This window comes from Lagenorhynchus albirostris, chromosome 6 (assembly GCF_949774975.1).
Source record: "Lagenorhynchus albirostris chromosome 6, mLagAlb1.1, whole genome shotgun sequence".
Taxonomy (NCBI): domain Eukaryota; kingdom Metazoa; phylum Chordata; class Mammalia; order Artiodactyla; family Delphinidae; genus Lagenorhynchus; species Lagenorhynchus albirostris.
The window spans coordinates 11,420,253-11,435,952 of record NC_083100.1 but is presented as its reverse complement, the minus strand read 5'-3'; the positions used below and the strand labels follow the sequence as shown (position 1 = coordinate 11,435,952).

Genomic DNA, 15,700 nt, shown 5'->3' with positions numbered 1-15,700 from the left:
TTTGGCCCACAGGCGGTTGTTTGCCACCCCTTAAAAACCAACGCAAATGAATAAACTAAGTGATCTATATTTTTAGGTTACGATAAAGGATATAAATGGAAAAAAACCAAAAGTTACAAAAGAAAATATTCTAACTCCCTGCTACTCACCACTCCTTTGCACATGTTATTTTCTTGCCTAAGAATTCTGTCCCACTCCATGCTTTCTCCATCCAGCTAGCTCCCACTTGCTCTTCAACACTGAGCTTATAAATATCCCCTCTTTGGGCTTCCCTGGTGGCGCAGTGGTTGAGAGTCCGCCTGCCGATGCAGGGGACGCGGGTTCGTGCCCCGGTCCGGGAAGATCTCACATGCCGTGGAGTGGCTGGGCCCGTGAGCCATGGCCGCTGAGCCTGCGCGTCCGGAGCCTGTGCTCCGCAACGGGAGTGGCCACAACAGCGAGAGGCCCGCGTACCGCAAAAAAAAAATCCCCTGTTTTTAAGGAACCTCCATACTGTTCTCCACAGTGGCTGTACCAATTTCCATTCCCAGCAACAGTGCAAGAGGGTTCCCTTTTCTCTATACCCTCTCCAGCATTTACTGTTTGTAGATTTTTTGATGATGGCCATTCTGACCGGTGTGAGGTGATACCTCATTGTAGTTTTGATTTGCATTTCTCTAATAATTAGTGATGTAGGAATAGAAACGGAGCGGTAGAGAATGGACATGTGGACACAATCAGGGAAGGGGAGGGTGAGCTGAATTGGGAGATTAGGTTTGACATAAATACACTACCATGTGTAAAACAGATAGCTAGTGGGAACCTGCTGTATAGCACAGGGAGCTCAGCTCAGTGCTCTGTGATGACCTAGATGGGTGGGATGGGGGGCGAGGTCCAGGCGGGAGGGGATATATGTATACCTATAGCTGATTCACTTCACTATACAGCAGAAACTAACACAATATTGTAAAGCAATCACACTACAATTTAAAAAAATCCCCTCTTCTCAAAATTCTTCCCTGTAGCCTATTGTGCCCAACTCTGTTACAGAAACTATCTCACTGGTGGTAATTTTTTACTTGGCTGTCTCCCCAGTTAAACACTAAAAACTTGGGAAAAGAGAACTTGATTTTTCTATGTCTCCAGCACTTAGAACAAGAGCTGTCTGTTAATTACGTACTCAATACGTATGTCAATGAATGAATATGTAAGCAGGGAAACAGCCAAGGGAAGTGAATCTGCTTGAGAAAAGGCACAAGTTGCAGCCATGGATAGGTTGTAGAATGTTTCAAGTGCCAGTGAAAGGAGTCTGTCATTTACTCTGTAGGCAAAAGAGATTCAATGAATATTTTTGAGCAGGAGAATGTGATCAAAGCCATGTTTTAGGGAAGGGAGGATGGTGTTGTGGGAAACTTATGAGACTTCTAGCCTGCAGAACTGGATTCAAGTCCCAGCATTACCACTAACTGATGGTGTGACTCTATATTATTTCATTGACTTCTTAAAGAGTCTCAATTTTCTCATCTCTACACCCTATCTGGAAAGGCTCAAGAATACACTGAGGTTGCCTGAAGATTAAATAAGATAAATAAAAGAAAATAATGTCTTCCATAAACCAGTTACTTAATAAATGATGGTTGTAATAAATGGATTAAGAATGAAATAGTCCAGACAAGAATAGTAGTAGATAATCCTCTGTCATTATTTAAAAAAAAAAAAGAAGCTGTATTTAGGCCACTAGTTCTTAAAATGTTGGTTCAAAGTGTAAATGTTATGAAAATTGCTAGAGTTCTTTGAGAACTAACTCATGCCAGGCACTGTGCTAATGCTTTTCATGTATTACCTCTTTTAATCTTCCTTTTAAATAAAATATAAGCCCAAATCTGCCCATACTCTTAACAAATATGCTATGTTGTATTTCAATAATAGCTCAAAAATTTTAATCAGGACATGGATAAGCCTGATAAAATTCTAACCTGTATTTTTAATGCATAGTTTTTAACTTTAGGACTTGCAGGGAAGCCTGGTGAGAAAGGAAACAGAGGCATTCCAGGATTACCAGGTTTCAAAGGACTCCAAGGGCCACCTGGACCACCAGGATCACCAGGTATAGCTGATTCTCTAATAGAAATATCAGGTGTTAAGTTTTCCTAGATCTAAATGTAACAAAAATGTGTTTCTAGAATATGAATTCTGCCCCAACAGAAATTTGCTTCTTATAATTTAACCAAATTATATTTCTTATAATTTAACCAAATTGTAGTCAGCCTGTATTAACTAAAAAATGTTAACCTACGTGAAGTTCTGCTTTGCACTCAAAATTTTATTTTGAAATAGCTGATATGTATTCTAAACTATAATTTATTACAACCTCATATATCCTAGAAGAAAGTAAGATAATGCTTTAGAGGTTTTCAAATTTGCCTCTTTCTATTTTAAACAAGTTATTGAGTTTGCAAAGTCATTTTTTAAACAAATAATGTAGCCTCCATTCCCCGTGACCACATCTGTGATGAAATTTATTGCATTGTAATAAAATTTCCATATTGCATTGGAAAATCTGTTACTATATTGTCACAGGAGCCCCCTCTTTCCTGCTGGCTTTGGTCCTAGGATGATTCTGATGTTTGAAATCCAGGCCTGCTGACAAAAATCTAACTTTCTCTAATTTTACATTTTCTGAGTCACCAGTCCCTTCCTTATTTGAAGGCATAAATGCAGCTAAACAAGTACCTAAACCAGATGGTCTGGCTGCGCTGGATTCATTCATTTGTGCAAGCAACAAGTGTTTATTGAGCATCTACTATGTCCAGGAACTACACAGAGCGTATGACTATTTATTTGTTCTCAAGACTCCAGAGGAGATCCAGGCAGCATTGGGAATCCTGGTGAGCCAGGACCACGTGGTGTGCCAGGAAGCATGGGAAACATGGGGGTGCCAGGTAATGCATAATGTCCTGTTACGAGCCTACAGCCTCAAGATGGGTCCTAATTCTAGATTTTCTGTGTTGTCATTTTGGTTTTCTACTTGGTAGAAAGTTGGTGTAAAACAACTAGATTTGCTTCTAGACAAATGTACTGTATGCAACCAGAACATGAGTGAGAACAAAATAAACATTTACATTGTGTAAAAATCATCCATTAAGACTACCTGTTTTTAGTTTTTTAAGGAAGCTCCATATTGTTCTCCATAGTGGGATGTAGCAATTTACATTCCCACCAACAGTGCAAGAGGGTTCCCTTTTCTCCACATCCTCACCAGCATTTTTTGTTTGTAGATCTTTTTTGATGATGGCCATTCTGACTGGTGTGAGGTCATACCTCATTGTAGTTTTGATTTGCATTTCTCTAATAAGTGGGATGGGGGGGTGGGAGGGAGGTCCAAGAGGGAGGGGATATGTGTATACATATAGCTGATTCACTTCGTTGTACAACAGAAACTGACACAACATTGTAAAGCAATTATACCCCAATTTTTAAAAAATTGAAAAAAAGAAAAGACTATCTGACGCATCAGTGCTTCTGAAAAACCAGCTTCTTGGGAGAAAGGTGGTTTGTGAAAAGGTGAGAAGTAGAACCCTTCAAGATCTCTGCCTTTACCAATCTACCTGATTTCTTTCCTAATTTCAGGTACTAAAGGAATGAAGGGAACTATGGGATTCCCAGGTCTAGCTGGAAGACCAGGCCTCCCAGGTACTCATGGTCCCCAAGGAGATAAGGGAGAGCCAGGTTATTCAGAAGGTACAAGGCCAGGACCACCAGGACCAAAGGTATATAGGCCACTGAAGTATTTATGTTTTGGTGGTGGAATGAGTCCCTTTAAATATCAACAAGTATCTGGATTCATTGTGGGCAAAGAAAATTGAAAATATTACTGTATTTTCAGACAGTAATTTGAGGTTTTCTCCCCTCTTTCTATAACTAAGGATGCCTATCACACAACTTCAATTTCTGAGTTTATTCCCTCCAGTTTCAACCCCCAAGGAATTTCTCATAACCAACCCTGCAATTTAAGTGTGCTACCAGGAGGAGGTAGTGATCACAAGCCCATACAAGTTGCCAGGGCAGTGTTTGTTTTCCTTGTGCTACAAAGTGGCCAGTCTCTGCTATAGACTCATCTCACACAGGCTTACAAAAATAAATGTTCCAACTTTGTAATAAAAAATACTTGTCTTCTTAAACACAATAAAAGGTGAAAAATAAAATAAATTTAGAGCATTATTAAAAAGCAAAACCAAAAAAAAAATCCTAAGATATATACATTTAGCTTTCTTAATCGTTTTAAAAGTTTCTTGTCGTTGCATTACACAGAAGATTTTCTATCTTGTCACAGTGTTCTCAGCACTTGTGCTCTGTCAACTAGAGACTGGATGCCAAAGCCCTCCCTTGTATGTGGTATCATGCAGCAACCAAAGGTTTCAGTGTGGCTCAGCTGTTCTTTTAGGTTTATCTTCTTCCATCCTTTCTGCATATAGCAGTTACACAAGGGCCAGAGCTAGAGCGATAGAGAATAATTAATAGAAATTCCCACAAGCGGGATTCTTCACATGGGATTCCATGGATCCCTGGGGAAGCCTATTGTATCCAAAGAAATCAAATGAAAATTGTTTGGATACAGTTTTTGTTTTTGTTTTTTTTAGGAGTCTGTTATTTTTCATCAGACTTCCAAAAAGTATAAAAATCATTACTTAGGAGACTTTCTCCCTGACTCTCTTTTGAGCCTATAAAACACCACCTTTCCTAAAGATTTCCTCCAGCTGTAAAACAACAAGAAAGAAAACTTTTAGAAACCACAAAGACCCGAGAAAGTAACCCTTTACTACTTGGAGTTCAAACAAATTTCCTTTGCCCTTTATTTTTAACGAGGTCCTCAGAAAACCAGAAAGAGACTCCTTCCACTGAAATTTTTCCTGAGTGAGGAATCATATTTGACTTAATTCACATTCAATTAATGAATAGTTTCATTTAAAGTTTTCATAGGTAACCACAGGAGAAATTTTTTAAACTATGCGTTGAACACAAAATGTGCTGGTTTTATCATGCTGGCAAATCTTAGTAACAGAATAATGAATCTTAGTCAGCTACCATCGAGATTTTGTGAGTTACTATCAAATCCATATGTTCTGGCTTATCATAAAAGTGAAGTACAGATTTAAGGAATATTAAACCATGGGAAGTTTGTGTTTTTGTTTGTTTCTTTTTTTACATGTGGTTGGCATACGTTTATCTGCATGCAGAGTATATGAAGAACACACATCCATTTGTTCTATTTCTTTCTGACCTTATTTAGTGTCTATCTCCCACTGGTCTCTAAAGCTCCATGAAGGCAGGGACTGTATCCATCACATATTCGTACATGGCTACTATTATATTCCTGGCTTCTTGGGCACAGGACTCGTGTAGCTACAGAGGTCCCGTGCTGACAAGGACTCCATGTTTGGTTTAATGCTCTGCCATTTCTGTCTTCAATTACTTTTTAAAAGTTCTTTTAAAGAGAGCTGCATTTTCACTTTGCACTGCACCCCACAAATTATGTAGCCGTCCTGTTCCCAGCAGCTATCAGGGTGGTAGCACACAGCAGACACTTACCATGAATTGCTAAATAAATAAATACATAAATAGAAACCAACCTAGTTTATACTTAATTCTGATCACATATCCTGCTTATATGAGAATTTTAAAGGTGTTTGACTGAATTTAAGGGAGATCCAGGATTGCCAGGTGACATGGGAGAGAAAGGAGGTAGAGGGCCACCTGGCACACCTGGATGTTCGGGCCCTGCTGCACCAGAGGGAGTTCCTGGGAATCCCGGAAGCCCTGGCCACCCAGGTGAGCTCTGGTTTTGCAGCCCGAAAGCTGCAAGCGAGAAGTGTGGTATGGCCCTTGCCTCCTAGAATAGTAAATGGAAAGCAGTTTAGGCTTTTGTACTACAATTGATTTTATTCAAATCTGATCTTCAAATTCGAAGACACTAAGAAACGGCAAATGAATCGCAAGGAGCCCATTTCAGTCGACTTTGGTGACCTGAAATCTAAAAACCTCCTCCTGTAAACAAAACTTCGGGGGTGCTGCCTCAATGAATTCAGCCTAAAGACCTGAAATGTTAGCTTGTTGTCCAACTTTATATTTGTATTGGTTTTCCAGGGCTTCCAAAGCAAATACCACAGATTGGGTAACTTAAACAGAAATTAATTTTCTCCTAGTTCTGGAGGCTGGGAGTCTGAGATCCAGGTGTCGGCAGGGTTGATTTCTTCTGAGGCCTCTCTCGTTAGCTTGTAGGTGGCCACCTTCTCCAGGTGTCTTTCCTCTGTGTGTCTGTGTCCCAATCTTTTCTTATAAGGATATCAGTCATATTGTGTTAGGTACTGCCTTGGTGACCTCATTTTAACTTAATTGCTTCTTTAAAGACCCTACCTGGGAATTCTCTGATGGTCCAGTGGTTAGGACTCCTCCAGGGGCCTGGGTTCAATCCGTGATCAAGGAACTAAGATCCCACAAGCCGTGTGGCATGGCCAAAAAGAAAGAAAGAAAAATAAAAAGACAATAAAGACCTACCTCCAAATGCAGTGATATTCTGAAATACTAGGGAGTTAGGACTTCATCATATGCATTTGGGAGCAACACAGTTTAACCCATAGCACTGTTGTTCTAAGGGTTTTTTTGTTGCTGTTTCCAGTTTAAACATTGGCTTGCTTTCTTATTTGCTTGTTATTAGGGTTGAAGTTTTCACTTTGATCAAAAACAACTGCCAAGCCACTGGTTTGCGGCTTCAGGTCTTAACCTGAAGACAATATTTAAACTATCTTTTCAAACACGGAAAGGTTCAGTGGCTTTGCTGCTAACTCCCAATTAAAGTAATAAATCAGATATTGAGTGGTCCAAGGGGCTGGGGTATGCACACCTTTGAAAATGATTGGCCATGTCTCTGCTGTGCTTCTCTGGGGAAATAACAGCCTGAAGTGACTGGTCGCAGGAGTGCCCCTTGAAGGCCAGCTTGAGCGCAGTTGACTGTAAGAGCTGACTGTTTCAGCCGTTGCTGGAATCATTTATCTTTTGGTTTTCTTTTTCCTTCCCCTCTCTCTTCATTTATAGGAAAGCCCGGTCCTGATGGTGATTTGGGGTCTAAAGGAATCAAAGGTTTCCCTGGCTCTCCAGGAATAAAAGGCCCTCCAGGTTCCATTTTTGTACTTTGTCTAGTTCCCTTTTGTGAGGGAAGCATATTTTCTTCTGAGGCTGGAATCTCTGTCTACCGGTACCTCTGACCCATGACTGCTCCTTAGAAGGTAGCTCCCAGTTACCCAGTCTCCAGACGACAATGCAGAAAAGTGAGGTTAGGTATTTATACGGATCTAATTCAAAGCTCAGCTGACCTACACGTTCCAAAGTGAAAAATCCTCATGATAGCACTAACCTGTCCATGGTTTTCACTGTGAATTTAGCTTCATATAGCTTCAGTTCTGAAAAATGAACACATTTCGCAGAATTCCACACATCTGGGGTTCACATTAGGCCACTGATAGGAAGTAAGTCCTCTCTTTGAATGGCTTTTTTTTTCCAGGTCCTCCAGGATTCCCAGGAAATCCTGGACCAGCGGGTGAGAGAGGTAATCAAGGACGTGATGGAATTCCTGGTCCAGCTGGAGAAAAAGGAGAAACAGGTACCGCTTGCTCATCATCTTGGATACACTAGTTTTCTTTTTCGTAGAATAATTAGTGTCACTGTAATCCTTCATGGCTCTAGAAATTCTTCCCTGACGGAACTGATGATATTTAATGTGTTCTGGGTATGTGATAATTCTTTCTGTAATCAAAGTGAAATTGACCAAGTGGAATAAATTTTATATACATTGGTCAGATTCACAATTTATATATATAAATACATATACATTTTTATATGTATATATAAATTAACTGTATGTATAGAATATTAAGATGCCAAAATTTTCTCTTTCAGGTTTGCTGGGAGCACTTCCAGGCCCAAGAGGGAAACCTGGTCCTCAAGGTGAGCAGTTCTTCCTTCCTGAACCTGGTGATATACATTTTCAAGGACAGAATCTAATTTAATATGCCTGATAGATAAAATAAACTTAGCATACTGAATTAAAGAAGTCCCAGTGGTAATATAGGATATGTATATTCTTAGTGTTCAAGTAATAATGCTTCATTATTACCATCACCACGAAATGAACAAACTAGACACTGTGATCCAATTTTGGAATTTCCTTCCATGAAGGTCTTTAAACATGAAAAAGACTTCTGTATTTGTTTCGATGTTGTTAGCATGGTTTAAATGTATCACCTCCTAAAAAGTTGGAGGTGGAATTGATAGCTTTTCAAGGAGTTTCCTCTCCCTGCTGTTCTGAGATGCAGTAATAACACTAATCCTTTCCCACCTTGTTATCTTCATAGGTCTGATTCCAACCTCCCAGAGCCAGCTTGTGGCTCAGGTTACTGTTTATTCAGGGATTCCCAGTAACTCTCTCAGCATCTCAGACACGGCAACTTACTGAATATGTCATTCAAAGAATATACAAGTTTTTGTTTGACAGACTGCCAGTCTGGATTTCTCATGCCAGTGTTTCATAAGATAAGCAGCTTCTTTTAACTTTTTCCATTTTGTATAGAAACCTGCCAGAAGAAATACTAGATTGTTTGTACCTTTTATTGACCCTTCTCAGCCGTAGGTCCTGTAGGTAGGAGTATTTTATTAGTAAAGATTCCTAAGCCCAGTGACAGCCTCTGGTTATTGATGCTCAAAAGAACCAGCAAAGAGTAGCCTGATGCTACAGAGAAACCCCACGGGGCAGGAACTGCTCTGACCTCCCAGCTCAACTGTGAAAGTAGACAAGAGCCGTTCTTTCCCGTTTCTGGATGATGCGATAGTCGTTTTGGTTGAGCTCAATATCTGCACGTCTCTCAGACCCTTCCCTCCCTCGTGAACATAAAGGCTTTTCATAGCCTAGTTTTAGAATTATGGTCAAAAGGGGAGTTTCCGTTCATTTTCCTAGGCTAAGCTCACAGTTTAACCATGTGTAATGAGGACACTTTAGCATTTAATTGGAAATAAAATTTGATACCAAACGATCAAATCTTAAATTAAAAAGCCTTTAAAAACAACAAATAGCCTAATTATGAAAGTAGATGATTATGCACCTCAGTCCCTCTAGGATAAATAAATATGGGGACGAGGTCATTGATACTTGGAAGGTACGAATCCTTTTAATTAGTTTTAATTCTCCCAAATCCCAAAAAGAAATCATATTGTAAAACAAGGAAGCATCTTCATGGACATGGAATATACAACTCAAGACAGCATCCTGGTGCCTCAGACCATTGCCAGACCCTGTCGTACAATTACAGCATTTCAGAGCTTGAAGAGAGCTGAAATCATCTAAATACTTTCTTTTAAAAGTATAAATTGCAGGCATAAAAAAAGCTAAAGAACACGATAGACAAAGGGCTAGATATTCAATAGTCATCAATTTTATTTTCATCATCCCCCTAAGCCTTCCCTGCATAATAAATAACTTCCCAAGCCCTTTCCTGTGCCACCAGCCCCCTCCTCACTTGTCCTTCTTCCTTTCTTCTGTCTCCCATTTTCATGCCATTTACCACTTCTAGAATAACACAAAGATGGGAGAGAAGAGGGAGAGATTATTTTCAATTCATACAACATCTTCCATTTATGAATGTCAAAGCACAATTTCTTGAAAGTTCTCTGAGGTGAAAAATATTAGTATTAAGTTGTGACCTTTTGCAGGGTCTTCTTTGGTAAATCCAAACCTCTCGCCACATTTGTCCCTTCCAGACTAGTGTTTGTGTTATGGGGGAGAAGTAACCAGAGGACAGAATGGGGATGGCAACTTTGTCGTTCCTTTTTCTGGGTTTGTCTGGGCAACACTTTAAATGCACAAACCAGCCATGAAGTTTAGCTTTTTTTTTTTTAATGTATGTATGTATTTATTTATTTACTTTTGGCTGCTTGGGTCTTTGTTGCTGCGCGCGGGCTTTCTCTAGTTGCAGCAAGCGGGGGCTACTCTTCGTTGTGGTGCGTGGGCTTCACATGCGGTGGCTTCTCTTGTTGCAGAGCTCTAGGCGCGCAAGCTTCAGTAGCTGTGGCTTGCAGGCTCGGGATTAGTTGCTCCGCAGCATGTGGGATCTTCCCGGACCAGGGCTCGAACCCTTGTCCCCTGCATCAGCAGGTGGATTCTTAACCACTGTGACACCAGGGAAGTCCTGAAGTTTAGCTTTTTAGTGCTCTATTGAATTATCAGTGATTGAATAATATCATTGTAATTAAATATCACCAGATAATAATGATTATGGCTTACAGAGTACTTTAAAGGTTACACCATGCTTTTCCATCTGTATATTCTCTTACTTGATATTTAAAAAACTGAGTTAAGTCAGATATCACCTTCATTTTTTATTTTTTTTATTTTTATTATTATTATTTTTTTGGCTGTGCTGGGTCTTCGTTTCTCTGCGAGGGCTTTCTCTAGTTGCGGCAAGCGGGGGCCACTCTTCATCGCGGTGCGCGGGCCTCTCAGTATCGCAGCCTCCCCTGTTGCAGAGCACAGGCTCCAAACGCGCAGGCTCAGTAGTTGTGGCTCACGGGCCTAGTTGCTCCGCGGCATGTGGGATCCTCCCGGACCAGGGCTCGAACCCCTGTCCCCTGCATCGGCAGGCAGATTCTCAACCACTGCGCCACCAGGGAAGCCCCCTGGCAGGAGTTCTTTAGACCCAACCAAGTTGTCAGTTACTTGCCGCGCAGTCTTAATTTGGATGTTTGGTGGTCGTCTGGGTGGATCTTTTCACGTCCAAAGAGATAGAGCAATAGGAGAATGAGAAAGACTGAGGGGGAAAAGCCTTGGCCTCAGTGCGCTTCTTCACGGCCAGAGAACTGGTCTCTGGCAGATCCTGCAGGCGACGTCAGCTGCCACTTAACGGGCTACTTGAATCTACGTGGCTCAGGATAGTCCCAGCCACCCTTCAGAGGGGAGCCATAGCCCAGTAGGCGGATCGAGATTATGGCCTTGGAGGCCCCGCACTGGGTGCCAGAAAAGATGTTGCAGGAAAGAGAGTGGGCGCGAGAGGACGGCCACATCCCAAGTCACATCTGCGTCCCTGGGATGGCCGCCCAGTGCGGGCTCTTGGCTTCGTGCAGGCAAGAATTCAAGAGCAAGACACAGTAGAGTGAAGGAAGGTTTATTCAGGGAGATACACACTCCATAGACAGAGTGTGGGCCATCTTGGAAGGCAAGAGGCCTCACCTTCATTTTTTAAATAAGAAAACGGAGACTTGTAACGGTGAAGAGACTTTATCAGGATCTAACAGCTAGGTGGAGTCAGCATTGAGTCTAGTCTAGACCCAGTCCTTGTAGACCTGTATCTCTTTTGTCAGCCTCTTAAAAAAAATTATCTTGTGAAGCTTAACACGTTTAATCAAAGTGTCTACATTATTAGGGATAATCACAAACTGTAACTCCACATATAGGGGCATTACAGGAACTTATCAGGCGTTTTTCTTCGCAGGAGCCAAAGGAGACAGGGGAGCCCCAGGCTTGCCGGGCCTCCCTGGCAGGAAAGGGCCAGTGGGAGATGCTGGGCCTCGAGGGCCCATTGGCATGACAGGACCTCAAGGGCCACCAGGCTTTCCTGGTTCAATCATCCCTGGCCAAAAAGGAGATCGAGGTCCACCTGGCAGAAGAGGAAACCCAGGTAGAGGATCTACTTCTAAATACGATGAAAGAATGAAAGTAACATTTGATGTCTTTCAGTCTTCTCGTGACCATCTTGCTTCTTTTCCCCTCTGGTCTCCTCTGGCTTCCCATGCCCACCTGTCCTCACATGGGGTGCAGTAAGGCTGTTGGTGTTGAGGCAGAGGGACCTGTTTGAAAAATTAGTACATACAAAATTAATGAGCCTGGAAGAGAGAGATACATCCATTCATCAATATTTATTGAGTTCCTACTCTGTATAAGGTACTGGGTTAGACACAGACCCTGCTCTAACAGACCGTCATCAGGGAGAAGCAGTTCCTGCCTTGTGCCAGGCGCTTGGCTGGCATTATCTCATTCACAATCCTGTCACACCCCACGAGGCAAAGTATGTTCGCTGTAACGATAAAGTGCAGAGTTTGCTCTTCATTCAAAAGGGTAACTGACAGGAGCTGCAAAGCCCCCTGAGTGGCAATACTGACAGGCTTTTTGTAAATTCAGGTGAGCCTGGTCCCCCTGGACCTAAAGGGGGTCCCGTAGAAGGCATAAAAGGAGACAAGGGATTTATGGGCCAACCTGGCCCAAGAGGTCCGCCTGGAACTGTAGGAGACATGGGGCCACCAGGTCATCCGGTAAGTGTGGAAAATTATTTTGATGTCTTAGATCCTTCTAAATCGATTGCCAGGATCAGATGTAACTGGAGGCAACAAAAATTTCCCACTTGTGATGCTTCTGTGTAGTGCTCCCCAAAAAAGATGGAGTCCAGGAGGTTCAAAGAATCAAAGAATCTTAAGAGTTCGACAGATTTGGTCTCCAAGAGGCCTCTGAAAGTTTGGTCCATATGGGACCCTTCTCTATGTCATTCCCGACCTTTTCTTGTTTAGACTCTGAACAGTTCCATTCTAGATGACAACATAATTTTTCTCTATTAATATGCTTTCAAAATGATCTTTGCCGGGCTTCGCTGGTGGCGCAGTGGTTGAGAGTCCGCCTGCCGATGCAGGGGACACGGGTTCGTGCCCTGGTCCGGGAAGATCCCACATGCCGCGGAGCGGCTGGGCCCGTGAGCCGTGGCCGCTGAGGCTGCGTGTCCGGAGCCTGTGCTCCGCAATGGGAGAGGCCACTACAGTGAGACGCCCGCGTATCGCCAAAAAATAAAATTATCTTTGCCATCCCCTAAATGTCTATTTATTTTCTCCCCATGACATACCTTCCAGTATTTGTAAATAGCTGCCATTTCCTTCTATTTTCTCTCCCAATAAATACATGGGTTTTCTTCTCAAATTCAGTTTAGGATGTCATCAGCTCTGCCTCTATTCTGAATATATCTTAGTTTGTCAGTACCTTAAAAATGCAGCCCCTGGGACAAACACCTTACAGGAGTAAGAACTCAGTACCCCACGGAGTGGCTAGAGGATGGAAGAGTCTCACTATCCTGAACATTCTGTTTTATAATCCAACCTAAAATTCCACATGAGCTGTTTGGCAGCCTCATTACCACACAGCCATCACACATTGAGCTTATAGTCAACGAAAGACCTTGTGCCTTTTCCTCATGAACTGCTACTAAGTTCTCTCCATTACTTTTTTTTTTATTTTTATTTTTGGCTGCGTTGGGTCTTCATGCTGCACGTGGGCTTTCTCTAGTTGCAGCGAGTGGGGCTACTCTACGTTGCAGTGCACGGGCTTCTCACGGCGGTGGCTTCTCTTGCTGCGGAGCACGGGCCCTGGGCACGCTGGGTTCAGTAGTCGTGGCACGTGGGCTCAGTAGTTGTGGCTCGCATGCTCTAGAGCACAGGCTCACTTGCTGTGGCTCACGGGCTTAGTTGCTCCACGGCATGTGGGATCTTCCTGGACCAGGGCTGGAACCCGCATCCCCTGCATTGGCAGGTGGATTCTTAACTACTGCGCCACCAGGAAAGCCCTGTCCGTTACTTTTTGTCTTGTCTATTTGTGTACTTGCGACATAAGGGCAGAACTTTCACATTTACCTTCCTTAGTTATCATCTTGTTCCTTCAGGCTCATGTTTCCAGCCTATTAAAATCTCTCAATTCACAGCATCTCACTCAACACTATGGCACCTTCCCTAGCTTTCTCTTAACAGCATATTTGAAAAACCTGATCCCTCTGTTTACATCAAATTGTTGGAAACTAATGAGGAAATCGGTTATGTCATAGATATTCTGTGTTTCCTTGTGATGGGTAATGAGGTTCTTCAGCATGGCTTCTTGTCAGGAAAAATGTTACACTCTCTTAAGCTCTCTTGGTATTTGGTTTCCAGAATCTGCCTTTTTAAAACTTTTTTTTTAAGTGAGATATTTGCCCAACTCCAGTCTTAGGTATTTCTCATGTTCTCCGTGATTCTTTGAAAGTGGCAAACACTAATCCTATGATCACACTGAAAGTCCTTCCAAGGACACTGGGATGTGGAAAGTCTGGTTTGGAAATGCGATCTCTCTTAAATCCCCTGTGCCTCCAAGGTTAGTCTAGGCGTCTACATTTGCGCTTGAAAGAAAATTCTTCTTGATGGATATCTAAACTGACTCCTTGCCCTTAACCGCTCTCTCCTTGCAGGAAGCAGCTTCTTCTCCACCCTAGGGCAGGGCCTGGCACCAGAGCTTCCTCCCTGGTTATCTTTACCACTGGAGAACAGGCCAGACTTCAGAAGCCTGAGACTCCTTGATCACATGGTTGTTTTCTCTCTCTCCTTTTTTTTTTTTTTTTTTTTTTTTTTTTTGTGGTACGTGGGCCTCTCACTGCTGTGGCCTCTCCCGTTGCGGAGCACAGGCTCCAGACGTGCAGGCTCAGCGGCCATGGCTCACGGGCCCAGCCGCTCCGCGGCATGTGGGATCCTCCCAGACCTGGGCACGAACCCGCGTCCCCTGCATCGGCAGGTGGACTCTCAACCACTGTGCCACCAGGGAAGCCCTCTCTCTCCTTTTTTAACCTCACACCACCTTATCTAAGAAATAGGACTGTTCTTTCTTTCATCTTCTAGCTCCAAAGACAGCAGGCTGAAAGACCAGTTTTGTTATTGTCGGCATTTTCCATGACCTTCAATTCATTGTTTTCAAGTAATAGCATTCTGTCTCATTCATATGGACAGTATAAGAGTAGATGCAATATACATTCTGACATAGAACTCTTTTCGGAAGCCCTGTTTCCTCCCCGCTCCTCCGATGGCCTTGCTTGAGCATCTTGCTTGAGGTTCAGCAATTAGTCTGAACCTCATAAGGAGGGAGCATCTCTGCCCAGTCAGACCACTGCATCTTTGCCAAACATGCATGTCAAAACTCCCCTGTCAACCCCTTCATGCTCCCATCCCTGGAACCTTTACTTCTATCACTCTGACCAGAGTAAGTTATAACCCTGATGGCTTAGTTAGAATGATGGTGGGTGCTACAATTCAACAGCAACTCTGTTGCCTTTGCAAGAATTACAAATACAATTATAATTTCCATCCTGGCAATCTGGTACCTATTCTTCCTGAAAGATCTTCAAATACTGGGCAGTTCACTTTAGAATACAGAATATCCAATTGTATCCAATACTCACACCGACACACATTAACATGAGAAGTTATGTTGGCTCTTGGGCTTAAGGGTAGTTTTTACTTCTTTCTTATTGAAAATGACAGTCATAAGGTGAGGTAGGTGGCACAGGAGTTACAGGAGGTGAAATACTGGATTGGAATGTAAAAATGATGTCTGACAACTTTAACTCATTCTGACCCAACATAGTATTATATCCGATATGCTTTTAAAAAAAACAAACTGTAGTGAGTATTGTGATTTTAAAAATATGTCTGTTGTTCTGCTCCTTCTTATTTAAAATATAGGGAGTACCAGGTGCCCCAGGTCTGCCAGGGGTCAGAGGTGATCCTGGATTCTATGGATTTCCGGGCATGAAAGGTACTGTTTTTGTGCACTACTCTCTGGATGCAAAGACAATGACCATGATTCATATTTTAGGGTACACAAATGTTTACTGAACCCCTACGG

The 15,700-nt window shown here is 42.5% G+C and overlaps 1 protein-coding gene across 1 annotated transcript in view; it reads left to right on the top strand.

Moving 5' to 3' along the window:
- Positions 1-15,700, top strand: part of COL4A3 (collagen type IV alpha 3 chain) — a 134,964-nt gene that overhangs the window by 109,047 nt on the left and 10,217 nt on the right. Inside the window, exons 35-44 of the mRNA XM_060151254.1 lie at positions 1,988-2,086; positions 2,832-2,921; positions 3,610-3,749; positions 5,682-5,808; positions 7,072-7,152; positions 7,538-7,636; positions 7,933-7,980; positions 11,514-11,699; positions 12,200-12,330; positions 15,538-15,610. Of these exons, the coding sequence (XP_060007237.1) occupies positions 1,988-2,086; positions 2,832-2,921; positions 3,610-3,749; positions 5,682-5,808; positions 7,072-7,152; positions 7,538-7,636; positions 7,933-7,980; positions 11,514-11,699; positions 12,200-12,330; positions 15,538-15,610 (1,074 nt within the window). The remainder of the gene's footprint in view (positions 1-1,987; positions 2,087-2,831; positions 2,922-3,609; positions 3,750-5,681; positions 5,809-7,071; positions 7,153-7,537; positions 7,637-7,932; positions 7,981-11,513; positions 11,700-12,199; positions 12,331-15,537; positions 15,611-15,700) is intronic.